The following is a 27,712-nucleotide window of genomic DNA, read 5'->3' on the forward strand; positions in this document are numbered from 1 at the left end:
TTCAAAAATGAAATTAAACCCAGCTGTCAGAGCCATTGGAGAACACCAATCACAGTCCGGCACACATGCTTAGATCTTTAGAACACACACCTTACTGGACTCCGCCAAAGCCACAATCCTTACACATCATCACTGTGTCTGCAAAAGTCTATACGTCTTTCAGCTAAAATACCGTGAGAACGTAACTCCGTACCATATCCTTGATTATATTGCCCATTTAATTAAGAAAGCTTATAAAAAAGTTTTTCAACTACCCCTGTAAAATTCAAGTGGTGGCCTATTATACCTAAAAACATTAGATATATTAGCGTGACCAAATTCATTGGTTTTATTTTTCAGGACACATCCACTGCCCACTTACCTTACCATCCATTGATTTTTCTGCTCCCTGGGCCTGGCAGAGAAGATCACAAGATCTCCCCAACTGGCCCATAATCCCCAATGTGCCCAAATATCCTAAATTAACATTGAATCTAGCAGTTATTGTGGCTGTAATAACAGATATTAAAATAGTCCCATCTATATAGTGGAATATTGTCATTTCTTTCACTGAGAAATGTAAGTGCTGGGTAATTAAAAATAAGCAGACATTAATACAGCTAGCCTTAAAAACCATCAAAGAATAAACCTACTACTACCAAATTAGAACTGGATAATGCATACCATATCAAAGACAGAGACAGTGATAACCATCTGCAAATAATTAAATGAGCAGAAGGTGGGACAGGACATATCACACAGTTACTATGTTAACAGCACACACATTGCCTCCAGACTCTGTTCTCGTGTCCCTTCCAATATGTATCCTGTTTCCAGTAGATTCTGAATAGCAGCACCACCTATTGCACAGATCCCTCTCCATATCAGAGAAATGCTAAGATTATATAAGGCGGAGAGTACTTTCGCACCATAGAGAGAAACCTCACCACTTACCATGCTATTCTAACAAATGATGTGCAATGTAAAGTGCAAAATGTATTGCAGAATTGTCCATATGCTTTATGCATCAACGGAGGAACTAGAGATTTCTCTGAGTGGAATGAAAGCTCCCCTTATAGCCCCTCAGCACACCTCCCCCTCTATGTGAGAGTTGACCACCCGACCTGCTTCATTTCAGTACATTCTTAACCCATTAAGTTCACTAGACATTTCAGGCATTTGTTGACAGTTCCCACCTTGACTCTGACATTATCTGTTCCAGCCTCTTTTACTGCAATAGATATTATTTTTAACGTGGAGCCCTGGCTTTGTAACTGACAGCAGAACTTGTAGAATCTTCTGGAATATTATATACAAGAGAATGTGAAAAACATAATCTGAACATTGTACTAAACAGAATCTTGTTAACATTATCCACTTATATACGAGTCCATTAAAATACAAATTTACTTATGTTCATTTTACAAGTCACAAAGGTTCTGAGGGGGTTAGTATCACAGTTATTTGGCAACGTTATGAGTTGCAGTTCCCATGTCAATGAGGCCAAGTGCATTGCATTACTGTACATTTTGAAGGATCTGAATGGAATTAAAGATTATCTGTGTATATGATACAGGGACTTGTCTCTTCGCACAGCTCCAGCTGCACGCTGGATGCAAACCATTTCTTGGTTCCACCACAGTTGTAGTTGAGTGTTGTTCTGTAAATGTTCTTGGCATGTTTCGGAAAGATGATGGTCGTGCTTTGGAACCTCAGCGGCTTGTTGCGAGGCTCAAAAAATAGCTGGGATTTGTAATTCCTCCATGTGCAGTTTGGCGTGGAAATGATCGTCTCACTGTAGGAGGTGACAGAGGGAATTGGAGCACAGAAGACGTGGTCTCTGTAATGTTTCTCAGAATCATACTTAATCTCAGAGTTGCATCTGCAAAAATAATTTGGAGCTCATGAGTTTCTGAATTTGGGTATGTATCCTAGTTACACTACGATCACCCTAAGATAATATCACAAGGTTATATCCAGTCGCGTGGCTGAACACACCAAGGTCCAAATTTACTTGTGTTGACAGCAAGAAGTCATCTGATATGCATGCGAGCTGTGGCATTAACAACCAGTATTGTGACAATGCTGTTGGAGTTGCAAGCTTTAGATGTCCCAATCACTGTCCATGGTACTGACACTATTCATCAGATGTTTACGATTTACATTATCATCACTCCAATATCTTTTCTCCCATTCCACATAAATCTACACCTATTTGGTACAGCAATTATAAAATTACAAAACAAAGCAAGAATTCAGTGAATGCCCAGTGAATGCCGTTCAAAAAACTCCTATCTAAGGAATAAATATTGGGGATTCCGTAACACTATATGGCCATATATTGCTTAGCCCACCACCACTTCAAAGCACCCCAGGCTTTTATATGACCATATAGTGTGACGGAATACCCAATAGTTATGCCTTAGGTAGGTGTTTTTTTGAATGGTATTTACTTGGAATGTACTGAATTCTTGCTTTGTTTTATGTACTTATTGGACATTATTATTCTAGCAGCAACCTGGGGATTTTTATGTATTTTATGCTTTTTAGGTTGTGTTCTCTTCTATTTTTGTATATTAATTTTAAAATTAGCCTGATGCTTGATGACCTGTATGCAGCACATAAAAATAAACACGTGTCTTGGATAATAACGCATCTACAGTTCCCAGGCAATTCCATGCTTCGTAGTGTGCACTCTTACTGCAGAAAAGGTCAGCATGTGAGTTACTATTTGTAAGTCTTTGCATCTGTACATGTGCCTTCTGAGTGTTGGAATATGGTATGCAGGGGAAGGGCACAGAACCTGCAACAATGTCAGCTACAGGTCACACATGACTGGGATATTGGCCAGTATGGTAGCACTTAAGAAATACTATTCTAGAGGCTTCACTCAGTATTAAACTAAACTCAAGTCAAATTCTAGGGGATTTTTTGTGCATTCTGTATGTTACATGTGTTGGGCTGCCAGTACTTCATGTTAAGCAGTAAAGACTGTTAAGGCTGGTATATTGTGCATACCTGGGAACTTCCCTCTTTAGGCTAACAGGAGCGCTCTCTCTTTGTGACGGGGCAAGGGTAGCTATGCATAAAGGCAGGGTCAGCCATAGACAGTCTTTAGCAGGTTGGGAATGGGACTGGCCAAACACTGGAGAAAGAAAGAAACTAACGCAGTGATGGCAATGTTTGGTCATGTATGTGAACTGCATCTCTTAATTACCTGATTTCTTGGACTGGCTTTGGATTCACTTCAATGCTTTCACCAAAAATCACCGGATGCATCCTGGGCCGTGTGTCTGTATTGCAGCTGTTCAGGAGGAGGTATGGAATCTGCAGGATGCAAAAGGTGCACGGTTAAGAATGTCTGGTTGATCTAAGCAGTTATTCAGGCCTTTGGCAACTACCCATACAATACAAGTGCCTTACAGTGATAAAGCAGTGTCAGCTACATGAAACAACAGCTCTTTACAGTCTGTCCTTTTATACAGACTGTAATCTTATTAAACGGCAGCTCCAGTTGGATGACTGGCTTGCTGTTAAGGCCCTGATGTCATTTGGGCACTCATTGTATTCTTTTGCTAAACTGGCTAAACAAGAAAAATAAATCATGTGATTCTTGGAACAAAGGAATATGGAATTATCAAGCTAAAATCTGATAAACAGAAATGGGTTCCATAAGGGGCAAAGTTGAATTGGCCTGCACCCAAAGTCCTTGATTTTATGTTCCTGCTGCCACGTTGGTGCATTTTATTATAATTCTGGTCAGCCATTCATTGGGATTTGACGACTATTTGCCAGAAACGTTCTCAGAAGTTATTTGTAGGCATGTCTACTCCTCAGGAGCATTTCTTTACTTTGTTGATGCTAGGTTCATTAAAGGAGTGGCATTGGGGTATTGAGAGGGACAAATGGATCTTGTCTCGCACAGGAACATATTATTTTATTTATTACATGCCCACAAACATAAAAGTAAAGTGGAAAAATGTTCTTGGGTTTTTGCTTTTTTATTGCTTATGCTACAAAATAAGAAATAAGATCAGTTTATGCTGAACGTCCATTTTCACAGCTGGCACAGACACGTATAGCCTATTCAGTGGCAGAGCAGTAAGCAGCACATTACCTGTCCCTATGCACAGAAGGGCCAGTAATGGGAAAAAAAATATTGTTTTTGAAACAATGTAAAGCAGTGTTTGCTTCACTGAAGCCTTTTGTTGACCTAAATAAGTGGTGTTTTCATTAAAAACAAGTTTCTTTGAGTGAATTATTGTTCACCTTTGGGTATTCTGTGCACAGGTATGGAGGGCTCCCTCCCAATAATTTCACGACTAGCCGATAAGATTGAACCTTACAGGTAACGTTTTGGCACAACAGCACACTTGCCTGCTAAACAGACTAATGTACCAATAAATAAAAGAAGGTCAGAGCTAAGCAGCTCTACAGAATGTTCAAACAGAAACATTATGCAATGCAGGATGGGGAAACAGTGTTTAATTAAATATTGAAATGTAACCTGAATGTTCATTTAAAAAGAATCACAAATAAAACAGTAAACTATTATAAAACATGTGTGGATGTAACCCAGTAAGGGTGATGGAGGGGGACCATGAGTAGAGTTCTTAGAGTAAGAGGTAATAATTAATATATAATAATAGAAACCTTGATTCATTTGACAGCAGATAAGAACCATCTAGTCCTGATTTAAAGGCCTTTATCAGTCCTTGGTCTAATCTTAGATTGAGGATTTAGTAGCCCTGCTGTGAACACTCACTCAATATTCTTCTCCAGAACTGTACACAATACTCTATGTGAGGTATAACCAGCGATCTGTAAAGTGGCAGACCCCTCTCACTTGTTTTGCTACTAACGCTTCTAACTATACAACACTACATCGCCTGCTTACCTAATATCACATTTTACATTTCAGTAAACAAAATAAACTTGTTTAATATATAAACAAAAAAGAAGGCAATGCCGAGCACTCTGTTTACCAAGGTTTCACTACAACACCACATTTATTCATGTCATGTCACAGATGCACAAACGCTTTGGGGGTTCTGACCCTTCTTCAATGCTCCATCCTGCATACACTCAGCCGAGCATGTAGTCAGAAGGGAGCTTTGTTTTCATTCATTCTGAATACATACAAAAATACAACTAAATTACTTAAATGTAACGTCAAATACGGTACATTTTAAAGGACTCAAGGCAAGCAATTGCATCTTCTCTTAATGGCACTGTAATAACTACATGATCCGTGAACTCCTTGTGCTCAATCATGGCTCAACCATTCGTACCCTTGTGCTAGATCTCCCTGTGCCAGCATCCTGACGTTTCTTTCAGGGAATTGTTGGTTGGATGTCATAACCTGCAGAATCAAACTCTATTTAAGACAAGCAAAATCAAGTGTTTCCTTGCCTTAATCTTGGAAGTCAGAGGTTAATGGAAAACTCGCACCACAAGTTGAATATTGCTCGTATGAAAAGTGCTTTTGGGGGTTTAACTGTGATTTGCCTATTCATAGTAAGGGTTGTCACTTTTTTCAGAACCCTTTCATGCCTCGAAGTACAACATATTAAAGTAATTTACCAACCAGAAGAGGGGGATTAGAGGGAAATCGCCATCAGTTATTTTCATGCCGCATACAGTTTTTTGTGGTTTGAGTTTACACAGAATGGCACCCATATGGCAGGGATTTTGGGGCCATATGTAAATAAACTAGACCCACTGAAAACATTTTCACTGCATATTACACAGAAATTTTAAGAGACCTATGGAGAGGTGTCCAAATGTACCTGCATTTTTAAAATACATCTGTCACAGACTCTACCACAAAAAAAGATTGGAACCAGCAAACCATAAGATGCAACAAAATACACCATAAAACCAAATTGGTGCCTGTGTTAGAATATATCAATTCTACCCAAATGTGTTTTAAAAAAAAAAACCCAAAAATACTTATGAATCCTATACTAGGTGTTATGATCATTTATATTAACAATACTCCACCAGTCACATAAAGATGTTATCCTACCATATTTGTTTCATTGCTGGAAATCCAACATGCAATACAGAATTTAGTCTCTTACGGTGAAAGAAACATCAGCCTTTTGCGATTCATGTAAATTAAAACAGAGGCATAGGAAGCTTCTGGGATAGAAAAAAAAAACATAAAGCATTTTCTAGTAATGCATGTAAATACTGTGTGGCCCTAGGCCTGATGGAGGGCAAGATCTTTACCCCCCCCTTTCTCAATCTGCTATCACCTCCCCATGGACCCATCTTGAGGGGGAAGGGACTGAAGATCAGCGATCGCTGCTAGTCCACATGGAGCTCAGACTACCATACCAAGACTGTAAGGACTTGCTAGGGACTCATGTTTCAATGTATTGTGCTGGTCACAAGCTAGGACAAAACCTTTCTATGGGATATGCCTGAGAATTTCTCCAGCTGGAAGGGACGTGCTGGCCCTTCAGATCTGTTGGAGAATAAGCCAAAAATGGGGGCACCCTGTCCTTTGGTTAACACACGGCGTAGACAGGTTTGCAAGCTTTTATGATATAAGGGTCTAAAGGCCAACGGTACACATGCCTGACCACTAATGAATGAAAAATGCACTCAGGTTATGTGTTCCGTTACTGCCAGGACTCATACTGTTTCTAAAACTCAGTACTTTTCCCTTCCTAGCTCTAAAGGTTCATTTGGCAACCAAAATAATGATCCAAAAAATGGAACTGCGGTTAATGCCTTGTTTTCATTGAACTAACATTTAGTTCATGGCATGATCTCTCAGGGTATCTGCCTCTCTTTATAAACTCCAAAGCCAGACATTCAGGGCATAATTAATTAGGAGAAGAATTCTGAAAAGAATGTGGAGGGGATGGCAAAGGAGGAGAGATAAATGTCATTGTTAAAGAAGTACATTGTACATGTGGACTGAAAAAGAAAACAAGAACAAAGGAAAACAGTTGGCTATGCTGAATATAATAGAAATATACATATTTGGTTACAATGTATACCTGTCGCTTTAAAATAAATTATAACATATATACTGTTAGTCAAAACAAAAAATGAAATAAAAAAATATTTTGTTATTACCAATTATCACTTATTAATGTAAAGTCCAAAGGGACTTATTTCCCATACTTGGGAACTTTTCAAATAAGTTGGCCCTGAGACTCTTCAAATATTAACCCTTTAATAGCTCACGGCCAAGATACTATGCAGTGGCTCGCCAGATGTATTAACCAAATGGCTCTAATCCTGGAACCCTTGTTTAAATAATAACCTGTCATTAATTAAAGATACACTACATTCAAGCAGGGATCAGCCATAAAATACTGATAGCAAAAGCATCAATTGTAAGTTTTTTATATGATCACAGCAGCGTAGAATAGAGAAGAGACAAATCCAGGCTTTATGACCCTGACAATCTGCTCCTGAGATCCTGAGGTTTGGGCCAAAATCCTGAGACTCAGGGTGAAACCGTGAGAGTTCCCAGGTACGCTTATGGCCATCCAATAGAAAATGCTAACATAGTATACATCTTTAGATTACATCAGATCAATTTGCAACTGTATTATTGCATCAACACTGTTAAACTCCATTTTAATTATACATTTTCTTATTCTTTACGGTTGGAAAAATGCCTCAAGCACTGACACTTCCCGCGTCTGCAAAGATCACAAATTACAACCAGGCCTACATGTTTTAGCATTTCTGAATAGACCAGAATCCACTTCCTAATATGGCCTCTAGCCTATCCTGAAAAACATCTTTATGAATGAATGCATTGTTTTACATCTACCTTGGCATGTACCGCAGGAAAAGCGGCTTGCGGTGTTTCTAAAACTGAGATATAAAGTACAGAAACATTTGAATAAGTGAACCGCAAAAAAAGTTAACATTATTATCGTTTGATAGACAGAACTCAAGAATTGTATTTTAATAGCCAGAAATATCTTCAATGTCACTCATCTTTTTGTATTTCAATGAAATGACTCTTAATGATACCATATTAGTAGGTATTTATACCTCCCTGCAGCATTCTGAATATATTGTGTAGAACTGTAACATTTATTAAGTTTAAACAGAGCTTTGTCCTATTTTAGTATGATTGAAGAATGTACATTATATATTATACACAGGTGTTATTTGTATGAATAAAAAGGATATTATAACATCAAATGACTGCATTCATTCAACTTTACTCTAATAATGTTATGTTTCATAAAAGCAACAGATTCATAAATAATGTTAACAATATAAAGATTCTTTATATATTCCATATATTTATGTACGTGATGTTTAATGGGGGGGGGGGGCTATGCATTTCATGATATTCGATTATTTTAGTTCATGATGTACCTTGCCCAGTATAGAGAAAACACCGTTAACACAAACATTTGTGTGGTAAAGTGTTCAGCTTTTCAGCCAAAAGAAACTACTTGAATGTAAAAACCCCAGTCTATATTTGCATATTGTTATTTTCACTCTAAAAGCAGCATGGCTTCCGCCATAGAATACGGCCAGTTTTTTATCCCTTTGGAGGGCAAGAAAACCGTCAGTCACAGCCAAGAAAGCCAGTTCCTTGGCACTACAATTCAACTTTCCAACCAGAATGGAATTAAATCACTCATACCGGGTCTCAGATTTCTCCTGAAATCAGCAAAGCACCTAAAGAGATTTTGCATTAACTTAGTCTTGGCCTCTCGCCTTTGAAAGATCAAATTTGCAAAAGAAAAACAGTGTTGGGGAGAGGCTTCATTAAGCGCAAATTAATATTTGATGTTTTTTAGCTCCAGGTCTGTCAGCTATAACTGATTTAATATGTCAATAGAAGGAGCGTGTAGTAAGGCCTGAGATGGAAATATTTCAGAACGGCGTGTTGTACCTGGTAATCTCTTCCCCCATGTGCTGCGCTCTCTCTAAGGGACAACCAGTTCACCAAGAGTTCAGTAGAGCTGCCGGCGTGAAAGGCCAATGACTTCAGTCCAACTTCTCTTTTAGATATATTCAGCAGATGCAAACAAGCGGGGTCCATCTGCCAATAGTGCCCCTGCTATGAAGCCTGTCATAGGACATCTCCAGTCAATATGACGAGCCGTCTGCTAAAGGACCTGCTATAAGGGTAAGAAAGTGACTAAGCCTCCTTTGCAGACAAAAAAGGCCAAAACATCTGCTGCCAAAACTACCCCAAAATTTGCACAGACCAAAAATGATGGCCAAGTCGACTCCAAATGGCACATCTCTGCTGTAGCATTTGAACAATATCTTCTGAAAGGCTGATGAAAGAACTCTAATACGCCGATAGAGTCAGTGACCCAGGTTACTGAAAATGAATAGCTAAGGATGTGCGTATTACCTGCCACTTGCCCAGATTTTAAACTTGCATTGGTCCTAGTTTTCTGTCCTAGTAAATAATTGTATCAGCGTATAACGTCTTATGATTTCAGGTTAATATTAGTATTATATTATGTGTATATTATTTTCTAGAACCTAAAACTATAACACAGACTGGAATAATCATAAATGATGTTATATTTGTTTCAATAACAACATCACTACGTGTCTAGAGCAGCCTGGTGTTAAAGAAAGCACAATTCAGTTTATACTGCCTGAAGCAACAATGTCCAGCTCGCCCATCCAAACCAGATTTGCAAGTAAGGCCAGTTTGTTGCTGAGGGGTCCTTTGGAATCTGGGTTTGGGGAAGCTGTCACTGTATAAAGGAGCTTGGCTCTTCATAGTTGAGGTTGATGAAGTTACCATCACTGGTGTGACACCGGGGGTGGTACCGTGTGGGGGTGCTGCAGCTGGTAGTGTGGTATTATAGTTTTGAGTAAAGGTTAACAGAATTTCAAGAATATATCAACACATCAGAAGAAGATTAATGGTTAATATTAATAAACACTGTGGACATTCCTATCCAAATGGAGAAATTGCGTCTTTGGTGAAAAGGGTGGCAAGAGTTACAAGTAGGGATGCATCGAGTAAAGAAGAGCACAGATTTATTACAGTCCTCGTGTCATGTCAAATAGCAGTACATATATATATATATATATATATATATACCATATATGTAATAATCATGATACTACTCCACACATATGGATATATGACTACTGCCTGATCTCAATTTCATCCTCGATCCATTACTAGAAAGACACATTGTCGTCCCATAAGACTTTTCAAATAACAGAGTTCTTTTGAATAAGCCAGCATCATTTGTTAAATTCCCTAATGGCACTGTTCTCTCACATACATTAACCCTTCACAGCAGGAAAAACAGGCATACTAGATGAGCGGAATGGTTCTTTTCTGCTGTTAAATTCTGTGTTTCTATGTTTAGCTTACTGCTCCTACAATGACAGCTGAACTTGAAAGGATGTTGGAACTTCATCTTCTAAGGAAGGAAACAATTGTTACTACGGCTTTAAAATCCATAATGACCGCCAGGGCATTGACGTCTTAGAATGAGCTTTCAGTAATTGCAATCAATTTCGGGCCAATTCAGGTGGAATTCCTTTGATCTCCAGAACCAGCTCATGATCCCTACAGCCCAGAAGAGCAAAACGGTGGGGTTACTTGGCTGGACGGTGTCCTAAAATGGGATAGTCCCACTTAAATCGGTGCAGTTGGGAGGTATGCCATCAATTACATATGTTGTAAAAGTACTTGGCCCTCAAAACGTTAAAGGAACTACAATTCATAATTCATAGGTATATCCGACGACTACAGTATGGCTCATTCTCAGATCATGTCCATTGAGGTTATGCAGACGTAATAACCATACATCCCACTACTTTCACTTTTAATTTTCTACCCCCCAAAATCACAGCTTTCCATTTATTTAACACTGGCCTATTTAAGATCCGTTTAGGGAACTTTGTATTTACCAATTCTGCAATTTTTGCTAACTGCAGAATTGGTTCCTTGTATTTTAAATACACAAAACAGCCACTCCTAAAAAAACCTTTTGGGGAAATCTTTTCAAAGAGATCCTATTTGCAGGCATTCTTATTTTTCATTTCAAATATGATAAACTCATTATATACAACCACTGACATGGTCCTGGACATAAACAGACCAAGCCATTATTTCAGACAGCGCAACATAATTAATATTTAACAGGATAGAGGAGTAGCTGGGTGGTGGTGGTTAAATATTTTCCAAAGAAAACGGTCCCGTATCTCAGATCACGCTACTGTAAACATACATGTACTTGGCCTGTCATGCAGTAGCCAAATGTAATATACCCACATTCATTTTAACAAGGACATAATTCACATGCTGGCAGTCAGTTCTTAAACTGTGTTCATGTAAAATAAAATAGACCAAAAAGTAAACATCTTTAAAAGAACTATATTAAAAGGCAAATGCCTGCAGAAATCTGATATTCCGACCATTCTGCACTGAGAAAAGCGGCATACGGTACTCTGATTATCCCATAAAGAGAAAGTCCCATGCGCTCACTTCATTAAAATCTTCCCAGCATGAAAATGTCGGTTTTAAGTAACACAGGAATCAAACAGGTTTCCATCGCCAGGGATGTTTCCCCTATATATACTATATATATTATATATATTAGTGTTGACATTTTTTCCCAGGACCCAGTACAGTAATGCTATGTACATCCACGTCCTTAATAATGTGCTTACATTAGAGGGTGGGTAACTTTTGGCCCACAGGGCAGTCCTAGCCGATTGACCCAGTAATATAGAGTGCCTAGAACACATCTGGGATACAATAATCCAATGCTTTTTTCATAGAACACTTTACTACATAAACCGGGAGGTATTTGACAGCTTTAGTTACTTATAAGCACTGGTATCATGAAATAGAATAATTTATAAACTGGGTTAGTAACTTAGTATTGATGCCCTTGTTCAATCATTGGATGGGACAAAGTAAAAAACATTGGTGGGCACGACTGTACAACCCATGTTTGTAAAGTGATACATGGAATGTCCCTGCTGTTTGTTCCACATTAAGCACCACACACATAATGTCATGATATTTTATTTAACCAACCAAAAAACAAAAAATGATGGCTTAACAACTTTTTTTCCTTGATTCTTCTTTCCCCAGACCAATTAAGATACATTCTTGAACTCGTTCCGCAAACATTAATGCCCTATTATTAACCTTCTTCTTCTCATATTAAAGTTAAAATCCTTTTTTGGGGGGGCACTCACAATTTATACTGCATTACTTTCTTATCTGTTACACAGTAACCCCAGTTCTGTACCAAATGGGTTAAATAAAATCTTTGGTAACAGAGAACAAGCTGTTCAAATACAAGCAAGCATTTTAGTTCAATACCCATAAAATGCATCATTCGGTTAGAACTACATTTGAATAGTGCCACTAAGAGAGGTGCAATTGGTCTTATTTACCTTGGAGTATTATGCGAGTAGCAGCCTTACACAGCTCATTTATTCAAACATGTCTAAGTGAGTGATGTTTAAACAATGACGCTTAGGTTGGATTGGAAAATAATGCCTCTAATATCAAATTAATCTTTCTCATCTACTGTGCGTGCATTGTGCTGTGACAGCCCCGCTTTGCATGTACACCTGGGTGAATGGCAGCTAGAACCTTAAAGTAATCATTAACTCTCTTAAGTATTTTGCAGCCACAGAGCTCATCAATTCATTCAATGTAAACGTAATAAATGTATAAAACGTATTTGGCATCTACTATATTTGACTATATTCAAGCCTGCCCTTGAGCAAGGGTGACCACATTTTATTTCTGCCATTCAGGCACACAGTATGAAGTGGATGAGATTACACACACAGGCATGAGCAGTTTCAGATAATTAACCTCTCTATTACCAGACATGAGCAGATTCAGAGTATTAACCCCTCTATTACAACACATTACACACACACACAGTCACACAACCAGACAAACACAGTCACATACATACACATACATGGTGCTGGCTGCAGCTTACACTGAGCTTAGCGTGGAGGAAGGACTCAGCCTATCAGGAGAGGCTTCTGAACTCTTAGCCAATCAGTAGAGTTGAGAAGTCTCTCCTGATTTGGTGAGACCTCCTTCACTCAGCATTCCAGGACAATGAATTGTCCTGAATTGAGGTTGAATGGGATCGGGCGATCTGGAACATGTGGTTACCCTACCTTGGGCATGTACTGCTTTGACTTTTCCAATAGGCCCACAATAAGGAGGGCTCCACAATGGGCTTCATACACATGTCCCCAATTCCCATACAAGTACAAATTCAAAAGAATTTGGAATCTGGCCAATTTGTATTGAGCTGGAGGCAGGATCTATCAAATCATACAAGGATATATCTCAGTTTCCAAGGTTTCCATAGTACTAGCCAGACAATCTGGACCAGCGCAGTCTAAACTAATACTAGAGGTTGGCAGATCTCTCCTTACCATGGTACTACAACAGTCTGTCTGTCAACAGTCAGTATGTGCTAAATATTAACAAGCTGTAGAATGTTAGTAAGTTAGAACAAACCTTGGGTAAAATATTAGTAGACTGAACTCTAGAGACATTCTGAATCTGAATTCTTTGCAACTTTGCCATCGTTAAGAACCAATGGCTCTAACTCATCTTCAGTCATAAAAAGGTGACTATAGAAAAAAACCATATTTACATATTTTTTTATTTAATAATATTTACAAATATGAAGTTGCACTGGGGGTCTGAGCTTACTTGAAAACCTTTTAATTCTTTGATATCAATATAGTAGTGATGCTAACCACCCCATCACGAGTTCTAACACAAGTCTTAAAGTATTACAAAACTAAAAAATGTAAAATAAAATATTTTAATAGCGCACATACTTTTTATGTTTTGCTAGAGATGTATTTCTGGTGGTATGCCAAAATCAATACACACTCATTATAGATTAGGGCTATAAACACAGTCTTCTACTTATACTTTGTTATTAACAACATTATGCTGTAATAGAATTGAGGCCAAAAAATGTACATATTCCAGTTATTCTGGTAATATAGCCAATACAAACAGGTCCTAAATGACACCTGGTATTTTACACATCCGGGTTTTGGCAATGTGCGGTTTTAATGCTCGTACTATTGAGCAATAACAAATAGTTAAGGATCAGCTCAAAACAATTACAGTTCCAGAAGTACGAAAGTACTCACAGTATTTCTTTATGCGGACTACTGAATGCTGTAGTGATGACAATCCTTATCTATTGTTATAAAAAAGAAAGGACCGTTTTCTAAGAAAGTATATTCTGGAGAATCAACGCACTCTATTCATTATTCTCAAGCTGGTTGACAGTCAGCATACTCAATGTTATCTTTACATTAGAAAAATAGAGGAGACTGATGGAAGTCCAAAGCATTAGGAGCATCCATAGCTTAAGTGAGCTAATCATTTACATTATTTTAAATCCTGTGTTGACCATTTATTTGATTTTTTACACTAGATCACATATTTGTCGCCATGAACTACCGGTAATACTTTCCCAGGCTATAATTTTGCTATCATGCAAGTTATCTCTTCCTGTGAAATACCCTCCTACTCGGATCTGTGTTAAATGGCGACAAAGTATTTCAGGTCTGTTAGGTTAAACAAGCTTAAAAAGACCAGATGTACCTCTCATACAAAAATATGTAACGCAAAGACTGACACCGGAATATATCATATTGCATTTTTACACTGAGGCTGTAAACAAGGAATTGGCTCCACGAGGTCTGGGTCCCAGACACCTGTCATATTTAAACTATCTCGTTTTAAGAGAGATTGACATTGAAAGATGATCCTTTATCCGAGGAATTCCATGCATATATTCCGTCTGTCAAAGTAGATAAATGTATGTAATATCTATGGATTACATTTATATAGCAATTTTCTTTTATATCCTGCAGCTTCTGGGTTTGTTTGTTTTTTTGCTCGGCAGGGACAGTTGGATAATGTAAGTAGTGAAGAAAAAATTGCCATTTATCCATTGGTCCAACAAAGGAGATTATTGCTGGACATTTTGTACAATATAAAACTAGTTAACTTTAGAGTCATGTACTTTTTAATCTTTTTTTTTAATTATTTATTTGCTACACAAGGTATATATTGATACATACTATATGGACAAAAATATTGGGACACACCAACAGAGACTTCTAGACGTTAATATGTAGTTGGTCCCCCCTTTGCAGCTATAAGGCTTTCGACGAGATTTTGGAGCGTTTCTGTGGGAATGTTTTCCCATTCATCCAGTAGAGCATTTGTGAGGTCGGGCACTGATGTTGGACAAGGAGGTATGGCTCGCAATCTCGGTTTCAGTTAATCCCAAAGGTGTTCGATGGGGTTGAGGTCAGGGCTGTGTGCAGGGCAGTTCAGTTCTTCTACACCAAACCAAGTTCCAACTACTTTCCATGTGACTTTCCCTTCAATCATGAGCAATAAATGTTACTTTGTAAGTCGTAACACAGACATTACAATTATCTCTAATAAAGATGCAGTGCTTTCACCACACGCAGGTTTCTCCAACACAGAATGACTGCTCCAAAATGCTTTCTAAAATTAAACTGCCTAGCACGTGCAAAACACTGCAACACTGCTTTAACAAGAAGTAGAAGAAAAATATATCAGTGTTAAATATCATCTCTGTGTTTCCCATCATGATCACATACTTCTCATATTTTCACCTTCCTGCTCCTTCCTGTTTTTTCATTATTCTTGATGACAGCCCAGAGATGAAGCCAAAAGGAAAAGATATACAGCCTCCTTTTAGCAGAGGGTTATGTTACAGACACTTTAGATTGTTTAATACCCTTTACCTTTAAAGATGGATCACAGATTTATAGGTTAAGCAGACCAAACAAGAAATATGTTGCTAGAGATAAAAGGAGAAATAGTAGAAGTTCTGCCTGACCATTTTGGAAATGGGTTCTAAAATTATACATTGCATAGTTTGACTAATCTTTAAGAAAAACAATTCATTATTTTGCTTTATTGTGTTAATGGCAATATATTGGTTCAGCGAGACTTTCTATATAAAGCCTTAAGCATGTTTATGTCTGCTTAAAGTAACACTGCCACTTAAAATGTTAACCTTGAACATTTAAAGGGTGTCCAAATGTGTTGAGTTTACCCAACAGAGACGTTACAATGATGCACAACGTAAACGGGGAAGTGAGCTCCACGCCGGATCCCTCCACTAATTCTCAGAAGGGGCAGTAAAGGAAACAACAAGTACGTTTTATTGTTACCTATAAGCATACCTCAAAGCTTCCCATATGGCAGCCAGAAGGGAGCCCGAGGTGGAGTAGATTTATATGGGGCCATGAATAGCCATATATATTTAGAAAGAGGAGCATGAAAGTGCAGGGACCAGGTGGGGAGTGGGTAGAGTTATTATCACCTCCAGATAAAAGCATTGACCCTAAGGCTTTTTAATCACTTATGAAATCAAGAGTTCTGAGGCAACATTATTATTGCGATATATATTGATGCAGCATACACAATACTAATGAGCATGATTTTCTTTATAATTTGTTATTTTGTTTTAAAAATGTAGATTAGGACAGTAAGTGGTACCAGCTGATCGGTTGCCAGCCCTGCTTATATGGGAATTGTTTCTCTGGAAACTGACACGGGGAGAGTTTAATGAAGCAAATTGCTATCCAACATAATCTTGAGAAACCCACACCTCTTCCAGTTCTCTGCTTGCCATGTTTACAAAGAGTCTTAAGAAAAAGGAATTTGAATATATTTTCAGGTGTCTGGGTTTTTCTTCTAACAAAATTGTCAATCACTGTAACATATTTAACATAAGCTCATCTTTTCAACAAAAGAAACAGGTGAAGCTTCTGTCTGTTCAAGCATTAAACTCACAAACACAGCATTAAAGAAAACCATTAACCATATTTGTTATTTTCCCTACACAAGACAACTGGGAACCACTGAGCCATATAAAACCTACCCTTGACTGCGGGGGACCAAATAATAATTTGTTATTTAGAATTATTTATTTTTAAAACCCAACCATTTTTGTCTTGATTTAGTGACATTATATTTCAGTTAGGTCTCCCACCTCTCACTAGGTGCCTTGACCTGGCAGTTGAGCTTGTGATCTTTGGCTAAAATACAGTACTATGTACCTCGTGTTTGCTTAACGTATATATTTTTACAGGTTTGGATTTGTGCTGGTAATGTGTTCTTCCCTCTAATGTACAGTAGTATTTCTACACTTTAATCAAAAACTTCTCACGCACCTCAAACCAAATACCTATCTCCTTTTCATGTGGGACGCCAACAACATCTGCAGTACTTCATGGAATTAAAAAGGAATGGCCTGCCTTCAAGTTTAGGATAATTAACTGTTTAGCTCTAAAGGAGTCAAATAGTATGACTGGTGAAGACAGTTCCTAGACTATTAAGTCAATAACAATTATATTTACAATGACACTATGTTGAACAAATATCAGTTAAATGTCGGATTATAGTCCAATAATATTGTTATGTAAAGTTAAAAAAATAAAAACCAGAATATGTAGAATAGAATATCCCCGAGCCAAGTGTGGTAAAACCTACCAGGACAAACTTTTTGTTGTCCAAATAAGATAAGGCTGGACTCAGACCTTTGCAGTAAAAAGTGCCATCTTTATTGTCTTCATATATGAAGCAAACAAACACATAGTAACCGGACAGTGTTTCATCCCAAATGGACTTAATCATGGCACAACAATACGTTTTCCTAAACTTATTGCCTTAGAAGACCTTGCTTAAGATTCCAAAAAGTGACATTTATGGCCCTCAGCTGAAGGTTGGTCACCATATATATATATATCACGCATTTTATATAATTCATATAGCATTAACATATATAACATTCTAGCAAAACAGATCACTTGAGTAACAAGTCCAAAGACTGTGCAATCTTCCTGCTGGAGCATGAATCGCCAAACTTGTTATCTTAAAATCTTCAAAGTCAACACATTCTTGTCAATGATCTACGCGTTACAGTACATAATTTATTCTCTAAAATTGAATTCCTATTTCAATTACTCACGCTGATGTGGTCTGTGTAAAAAAGTATACAAGACAACCATCTAGTATTTAGATATAATATAACCCCTGTCATATCAGGTTCATATTTTTTTCTCCGTGCATAAACTACTGCCTTGCTCAAATATAGAAATGATGGAATTGTATACGTAAAAATAATTAAAGGTGGAACTTCCAGGAATGCACTCAAGAGATGTGAAACAATCTCTAATTATCAGGAATGGTTCCCAGAGACAACATGATCTGCCCGAAATACCAGTTTGATTCACTTTGGTGGAAGACATACAACATAAATGCTACCTCTTTCACTACGGTAGGAAATGGAAAAAAAACTCTTTGTCATATCATCCCTGCCAATTGTTTTAGATTTTTATGACCTTGCTAGAAGGAAGAAACTCGTATTGGTGTTATGGGTTAGGGATTGCTCTGGTCTCTTAGATATCTCATCCAAAGGCATTCAGGTGCCTTGTACTCTTCTTCACAAAATATCAAAAAACATTTTATCATTTTTTCGTGTACACAAGGTTGAATTTACTTTGTGTTTAGAGTGGTGAAGTAGCTGACACAAATACACACAGATAGCAATGATATTTTACAGGACACTAAGCAAAAGCAAGGACCTAGACATCAGCACCCTTACTCCAAGCAACTGCAAAAGCTGCCTGTAAGCTGAACCACTTCCGTCCCCACAAAATCAAACAAACGTTAAAATGTAGAACAGCTGAACAGCCACACATTTTATATTAGTTTCACAGTCCATGCCTGCTTGTCATATTTTTAAGCTATTATGGGTTTTAAATAGGGATGCCAAGAGGTGTTGTGTATATTGTATACAGTTTAAAATTCCAGTCGGCCCTGTAAATAAAGACAGAATTTCCCTAACTGAATAGAATGTACATGATAGAAAGGTTCTATAAATGTTGAAAAAATACAGCATGCAAAAGAAAAATCAAAGGTACTCCATTCACCAAACTCCTTAAACAAAATAATGTTGGCCATTAGAGGACATTTTCCACCTCAATTATATCACATGTTATTATCATAAACGAAGAGATTATGGATTTGGATAATGGAGTGGACTTCACTTTAGTTCCTTTTGAGATAATGTAACAATGGTTCCTCGGTGAACTAACCAGTTTTCTGGAACATTTGCATTATCAATCTATGCTACAATGAAAGCCTGTGTTCTGCTCTCCACCTCAAGCTAATGAACATGCACTAATAGGATGTGAACATCATGCAATACAAGCTGCTGAGCTTTCTGATGTTTAGACAAGTTGACACAAGATAAACTCTGCAAGCGTGACCAGGTATGGCAAAGTTAGAAAGCATAGGACTGGATACATACCACTTTACCCTCGTTTCCTTCCTTCCTGAAGGCATCTGCTGGATGGTTTATCAGTGCACTGCTGCCCTCACCCCTTGTTTCGACAATGCCAGGAGGGGAAATTGAGTAGAAAGGAGGACTGGGACTTGGTGGGAGGCCTGAATCTGGACTGTCTAGCAAGCCTTCCCGATTTTTCTCCTTTAAGCTGTCTTCCATCCCTTGCAAATGTAGATGACCTACCATGTCTGGCAGAACCTTGGCCAATGTTCAGTAAAACCTGATCTGATATCTGTTTGTTGTTTCTCAGGAGTGATTCACAGATACCACACAAATCCCGCACAAATCTAAGTGATGTCTACTGTGCAAATCCAGATCACCCACTGCTCAGGCCCTGCAACACAGAATAAAATTATCATTAATGAGATACAGCAATAACACCAAAGTGACCACTAACGGGATTTTGCATTTCTTTGCTTTCAAATTGTAAGGACATAATGTCACGTCTTTTGAGAAGGATTGGAGGGCAACGTTATTGTAAATAAACTCTGACATCTCTGAGTTAAAAAATAACTCAGTTAGGATAGTGTTTCAATCCAAAATGAACATGTCTCCAGCACATCAGAAGCCTTTAACCTAAAACGGGGGCATAAGGAATTATGCATAATTATACTGCATGCATATTCCACCTATAGAGGGTATCCATGCATTCTCCATGCACATTACTTGTTCGTCCTTATCTACATGTAAAGTGTTAGTCAGGCCAATTGGTGAAAAAAAAATATGGAATTCCTCCAACTAAGAAATAGTCAATCAAATAATATTGTTAATCTCTAGGTATGATGGGCATGCATCATCTATATGCTAAATTGACTAAAGAATAGAGTAAAAAAAATCACACATCTCATGAAACAGGAATCTGTGTGTTCTACAGAAACAGCCTTCTGTTATTACAGTATGTATAGGTTTTCTCAAAATAAATCTGTCTCCTAAAGGTTCAACATAAGATACCAGAATAATAAATGCCAAATATGTTAATATTTTAACATATGATGTTTTTAAGACATTTGTAATAAATGACCATCTACATCTGAGATCATGATGTATGGCCGCATGCACGTGACTTTTCTTATTGGCTGTTCATTTACCAGTTTAAACATGAGTTAAAATTACAGAATATTTTACAAACTGTCACAATATAAGAGGTTAACACTAAATGTGGACATTTTTCATGCTGTTTTGGTTAGTTTTAAGTTGTATATATTTTTTTTAATAAAATTTACTCTAATCCCCTGTTAAAAAATGTATATATTACTGGATTTCAGAACAAAATATCAAAAGGCTACATGTGGGATTATTGCTCTGGTTCCACTGATCCCTCACCCGCAGATTTTTGACGGTAAATATTTTGATAAGTCCTGCAATACTTAGTAAATATTTTACCTGATCATATGCCTCATTAGGTTGTGTATACATATACTCTATTAAAACCGAAACACTGTATTTACTGTGCAAAAGGCTATATGAATCTCTTCACCTTTTATCCTAAAATATTGATGTGTAATATTACATCTGCCCGTTATATAGCTGGGGCTTTATTAATATATATTGGTTTTAATTTAACAATAGCTACTTGATTGGGTGCATACACTATAAAACTTATATTAAAGCGTACATTAAAATATATTTTTGGCATCTCTTATAGACAGGTGCAAAATATTGAAGCTCGGTGCTAAAAAAAATGGGAAGGGGCTTAAATATGGAGAATCTATGTGTCCCTGGTGATGTAGATTTAATTGCAAGCTCTTGGGAATCATACATATTTAGGGCTGCAACTAACGATTATTTTAATAATCGATTAATCGGCCGATTATTTTTTCGATTAATCGATTAATCGGATAAAAAAAAACAATATGCAAATTTTTCGTTTATTTAAAAGAATTTAATGAACTGGATGTTAAAAAACAACTTAAAATTTACATTAACATTCTTATTTTGTTATGATGTAATAAAAAACAATATTTTCAAAGTACAAGAACCCAAACACAATATTTATGAAACAAAATAACCCCAAACATTCTGAAAAGAGGTGGACTATTACTGTTCAAGAAACTTTGCCCCAGCACTTTGCACTTTGCACCCAGCACTTTGCACCCAGCACTTTGCACCCAGCCCTGGCACTTTGCACCCAGCACTTTGCACCCAGCACTTTGCCCCAGCCCTGGCACTTTGCATCCAGCACTTTGCACCCAGCATTCAGCACTTTGCACCAGCACTTTGCACTTTGCACCCAGCCCTGGCACTTTGCACCCAGCACTTTGCACCCAGCCCTGGCACTTTGCACCCAGCACTGGCACTTTGCACCCAGCACTTTGCACTGTGCCCCTGCACCCAGTCTCTAACTCTGCCCTGCACCCAGCCCTGCCCCCACATTCTGCCCTGCCCCCACACTCACACTCTGCCCTGCACCCACTCTGCCCTGCACCCACACTCACACCCTGCCCTGCATCCCCACCCCCACTCTGCCCTGCACCCAGTCTCCCACTCTGCTCTGCACCCACACTCACACCCTGCATCCCCACCCCCACTCTGCCCTGCACCCAGTCTCCTGCCCTGCACCCCCCACCCCCACTCTGCCCTGCACCCCCCACCCCCACTCTGCCCTGCACCCCCACCCCCACTCTGCCCTGCACCCCCACCCCCACTCTGCCCTGCACCCACACTCACGAACCGCTCTGTGCGAATGGAGCCACTCGCACAGAGCGAACCGCTCTGTGCGAATGGAGCCACTCGCACAGAGCGAACCGCTCTGTGCGAATGGAGCCACTCGCACAGAGCGAACCGCTCTGTGCGAGTGGAGCCACTCGCACAGAGCGAACCGCTCTGTGCGAGTGGAGCCACTCGCACAGAGCGAACCGCTCTGTGCGAGTGGCTCCATTCGCACAGAGCGATTCGCTCTGTGCGAGTGGCTCTGTGCGATCCGTGCACATAGACATGAAGAATACTTACCTCCGGAACGCGTCACATCCGTCACGTAGCTAAAAGAAGGCGGAGACTGCAGAGCGTGTAGCAGAAGCGGGGAACGCTCGCGGAGGTAAGTAAAAGGAGCCGAGTGCTCCAACAACGAATTGATCACTCGATTAATCGATAACGGAAATCGTTATCGATGATTTCCGTTATCGATTATTATCGATTTTATCGATTCGTTGTTTCAGCTCTATACATATTTTCAGTCTATTTATTACGAAAGGGCACTTAAGTAACTGAGAACATATACATATGTATTATAGTTTATAATCAGTAGTTTATTTTATTTTAGTTGTTTTGGGTTTAAATCTCCAGTTTCAGGGTTTTTTCTTTGGGGAGGTAAGAATAATTAATTTTGCCCTCTCACTGTTGCCCCTGTAGGGTTAAAGAGGCAGGGAGCATATATATATATATATATATATATATATAGTATTAGAGACATAATGCCCAGTATGCATAGGTAGAGTAAACAGGATTCCCGAATGGGATCAATGACCGCTATTCTACTGCCCAACACAGCAGCCCTCACATGAGCCTGCACAGTTTAACCCTCTCCGTGAAGAAGGTGCCGGGAAATACCATTATAGAATGGACTTTAGGTAAACTGGGACTTTCTCTGGTGAAGGAACTAACCTCTTCCTGCCACATTTACAAATGTGGGACCCTCTAGCAGGAAATGGGTTAAATCAATACAGAACATTCCTGTATAGCAGCTGCAGCGTACTACTAAGTGCCACGTTGCAAAGGGTTAATGGTACATATTAAGGGGGGGACTCTGAAAATTATCGCAAAAAAACGTAAAGCAGGTCAAACCATTGCTAATCAGGAGATAGGGTATTTAACCGTCTCTTAATCAAGGGGTTAACTAGCGTAACCAAACTTTCAGCCTTTTATAAAGCGGAGTTCCAGATGGGGAAATAAGTACAATGGTAATCCCTGTAAATTCCACAGAGACCCCAACTGGACTCCCACCAGGCAACCGACCCCCCTCTGCCCATAGTCTACCCTCCCATTAGCAGCGGTATGAGGAGAGTTAAATGCCAGTGGCACGCAAGGTAGCGATGCGGTGGGCGAAGACTGCGAGCCAGTCAACCCGCCTTTACAACACGCCACATGCCGCCTGCGTGCGGGAACACACCGCTCACACGGCTCGTATGCAGAGGGGACCGAGTGCAGGAAGCAGCGCCAGGTACTTACAGGTAAATCGTCCTTCCAGGAGGGGAAGTCGGCAGCCTCGCTGGGATGTGAGCTGGAAGCTAATGGTTGCTGTGCTCCCCGGAGCTGGTTCCCACAGATCTGGAGGGAGTCCAGCCCATCCAGCACACAGGGCTGCTTATTATTATTTTTTTCTCATTCAAAGCAGCAGAGGGAGGGACAGGGGTGGGGAGCCCAGCTGATGTGCAAATGTCAAACTGAGCTGGAGCACGGGGGCTGTCACCGAGCAGAGGAGGTTCCCCCCTTCCCTGTCCCCACCTATACATACCATACATTTACTCCTCTGTGGGCTCCTGTGTGTCGCAACACTCAAGGCACATGCACAGTGCAGGAGCTTGGTACCATCAACCACACAACCAACCAAACAAACAAACTATTATTAGCTTTTATTTATACAGCGCCAAGAATTTCCACAGCGCTTCTTACAGTCCATACGTTCAAAGGGTTTGACAAAACTAGAACTGATCGCTAAGACAAACCGACACATCCCGTAAAGAGGGCTCTGCCTGTAATCTTACGCTATTTGTGAATATACTGTATATGTATGTGGTCAGCAGTTTCATTTTCTCTAACTACCCTTCCTGGCATCGCCTGTCCTTTGCGGAAAGTCGGTTGGACAAGCGTCTTCTGGACTTCTGTGATTCGGGATCACTGCCCCAAACCTTTTTTGTTTTATTTGGATTTCCACATATAGGGTTTAGGAGCTAGAAGACCCTTTCCATAATTTCTATGCAGTCCTGCTTGGTTTGTGTTGGACAGGATAAAACACAATGATCATGTTATTGGACAGATGCTCAACCACCTGTGGGGACCTCCACTGACACAAGGAGATTGATGGTCCTGGCATGAGCTGGCGCTTTCTACTGAGGTCTCCTACAGGACTACTAGTAGGATTGGCTCCAAAAAGATTCATTTTCAAAGGCAGAGCCGTGAGCAGGAATCCGGATATATCTGGGAATCTCCCAGGAATACTCAGGACATCTCTTCCGCTTTAATGCTTGGAATCAATAATTCTAAAATCTAATTTATTATTAATAATTTTATTTATTATCTAAATGATGCCTTTATTTTATCGTAATTCTTATCATTTTATTTTCCCAGGATGTCTTAACAGATCTACCTTTTTATATTCATCAGCAACAACATATCAGTACCTGCTTTAGTGTCACAGGGCAATTAAGTATTCCCATAAAAATACAAAAGAGACAAAACTGGCGTTACTGAATTATTTCTAATAATCTAGTAATAGTAATAGCGTTACACCAGGGTTGACGGAACAGCACCTTTAAAATTAGAGCTACCCCCTTGTTCCAGGTAATATTATGGACTGTCTACCTGGGAGAAACATCACTATAGTGTGTGTGACAGCTTGTACTGTTGTTGCGAAGCCTCTGTTGTTAGAGATAACTAAAAGGAATACAAGCATGAAAGGGCTGAGCTGCATTTATAAGATAACACAATATGCAGATGTATATCCTAACACCCAGGCTACAAGTGTACACAGAGATAGCAGTCTGCCATGTGTGTACATATATATATATATATATATATATATATATATATTTGTGTAACATGGCTGCAGTTAAAACATTTGAGAATCTAATTCCATTTTCTAATCTAACACTTCAACCAGCGATATTTCTGTAATGAACCATCTTGAATGTGTTCGTTTCGGGCGAATATTCGTGTACATACTTTGTGTTCATTTTTTGTCATTTTTTTAATAGAAGGGGTTAATACAGGGTTAACGCACTACGCAGCAGCTTTGGCGTCAGGATTTTAAAAGTCTGTAGGAGCGACTCTATTGGTCGCCGGCAGGGGCCTCCTCTACCATCAACCAATGAAGTGCATCTGCAAGTGAGTCTATTGGTCGCCTGCAGGGGCCTCCTCTGGCATCAACCAATGCCAATGCATCCTTCGTGTTCGTTTTTATGTTCGTCCAAATAAGAATGCGCAAGTCTTCCTAGTGATGGTTTTTGTCTCATTCCTACTTTTATAGAGAGCAGTTACTTGTTATGTAACACAAAATCAGGCATTGATAGGTTGTTGCCATAGAATGTGAAAAGGCTTCTTCATTATTTTTCACGTGTTGTTTTTATGTGCTTACAACTTGACAGGAAATAATAAAATGACAGATAAGCTAAACATACTAGGGAGAGAGCACCATTAATGTTTTGCCTCAGCGGAACAACGTGTTTAAATGTGTATGCCCAAAAAAGTTCCATGCTCTTGTATATATCAAGAATTATATCATGTCTGGTTTTCAGTTTGTTTTTAATAAATAAAAAACAACACTTGTCTTAAATTTAATTGATAAAATTACATTTGTTTTATTTAAAATTCCCAATGTTATTGCATTGATATACTAATTATGGAGTCGAACATCGAGCTAAAAATAGTTTATGGGTCACAATTAGCATCTCGAGGGATGTGTACTTTTGATTGATTCATTGACACAAGTAATTGATTCATACCTGTGCATATTTGTGCACCTATGTTGGGGATAAAGACAACTTTAGGGTGCTTGCCTATTATAGAACTCCGTGCTGCCCTTCTTATTGCTGATCACTGGGATATGACATCATATATTACATCATATTCCAGTGCTCTGTCTTTTAAGGATGTGCAGCACATGGAGAAGGTAAACTATGGATGCTATGGCATAGTGTTAATGGGCCGTCTGGACAGATCACTGATCTCCATTTTAACTGTTCCCCATTGAGCAGTGGCATTGTGTTGTTGCATGATTGGCCCCCTGTTATGAGGCGGAAGGGCTGTTGTCCCACTGGACCTGTTACCCTATACAGTGTCCCACTGTTCCTATATGGTTTGATCAGAGATTTTGCTAGCAAGTGTTGTCCTAAGCCTATTGTGATAAACTACTGATAAACTACATCTGGACAGTTAGGAATATAGGAAAATAAAGAGTCAACATTGTATACAAGCTGAATAAAATAAAATGTATGTTTATAGAGAACTTAGAAGGGCCATATATAGGGTTTGGAACTTGTATAAAGTCCAAGTATAGTAAGGTTGTTATAGATATAATGAAGCCAGCATGGCTTTATGCTCCAGACCTAGAAACACACACGATTGTGATAATATGATGCCTCTTCTCGCTTATAAGAAGCTATACTAGTTAAGTGCTTTTTTTGCTACTATTTATTGTTCTTCTTTGATTCTTATACTGATACAATTAAACACAATCTTCTTTAATATTGTACCTTGATTGACTTCATAGGGCCCATACCTAGACCTTGTTTACATATATATATATATATATATATATATATGTATGTATATGTATATGTGTGTGTGTGTGTGTGTGTTTTCAGCAGTTCCACCGTCTTTGTGAGCTTCTGATAATCAAAAAAGAAAAAATAATAATAATGGAGAGAAATAAAGGTGTTGTACAGTACACAGTCAGAAGTTATACATGTGCAGAACAAGGTATATGCAATCTTTCTAGACTAACACCATGTACTAATAACTGGAGAAAAAGAAAAGCACTCAACTGGAACATGTCTGATCGCTGCACAAGTTCCCCATTCACCAACCGCTCTCGCTCCCAGAATTCTCCCAAGCTGAGACCCCGTGAATTCAGTGGGAACTTGGCTCAGGAACTGTTTAGACATAATGAGATTTTAGTTTTACTATTTAGTTGAAAAATAGCGTTTGCAAAAAAAGCAGGCACAGGGACTCCACTATGAATGTTTCATTATACTGATAATTCTTCTGAAATTCCCCCTTTTCCCCGTGCCTACCAAATAGAATGATCAAAGCAGCTAAAGTTTATTTTCTGCTGGCTGCCTTTTTCAGGCCAGGCATCAGCTTTCATGGCTATTCCATGGGTTTAACCACAAGAGAGCTTAAAGAGGAAGAAGGACAGAGAACGAGTCAGTGTTCTTTTTTTCACATTAGACAATTTCGTCTTTTATAGTGTCACAAACAGTAATACTAATCAGCAATTAAAAAATCTATCTCTCCTACAATTAGTTAAACGCCATGCTTTGCAAAAACAGATTATGATGACCTCAGATACCAGTTTCCATCCTATAAAGAGATGCACTGCCGATCTTTAGGGGTAGTAAATAAGACTAGTGCCCATGGTGGCCGTTGTTATGTGAAGGTTGTGTCCACCCATTGCAGAGTCC

The 27,712-nt window shown here is 38.9% G+C and overlaps 1 protein-coding gene across 1 annotated transcript; it reads right to left on the reverse strand.

Moving 5' to 3' along the window:
- Nucleotides 1–1,210: 1,210 nt before the first annotated feature.
- RFLNA (refilin A) lies at nucleotides 1,211–23,701 on the reverse strand. Its single transcript, XM_053472103.1, has 4 exons — nucleotides 23,541–23,701; nucleotides 19,341–19,710; nucleotides 3,197–3,306; nucleotides 1,211–1,861 (listed from the first exon to the last, which is right to left on the reverse strand). The coding sequence occupies exons 2-4, from the start codon at nucleotides 19,560–19,562 to the stop codon at nucleotides 1,528–1,530; spliced, it is 666 nt and encodes a 221-aa protein (XP_053328078.1). The 5' UTR covers nucleotides 19,563–19,710; nucleotides 23,541–23,701; the 3' UTR covers nucleotides 1,211–1,527.
- Nucleotides 23,702–27,712: the final 4,011 nt, after the last annotated feature.

Source organism: Spea bombifrons, chromosome 1 (assembly GCF_027358695.1).
Source record: "Spea bombifrons isolate aSpeBom1 chromosome 1, aSpeBom1.2.pri, whole genome shotgun sequence".
Lineage (NCBI taxonomy): Eukaryota > Metazoa > Chordata > Amphibia > Anura > Pelobatidae > Spea > Spea bombifrons.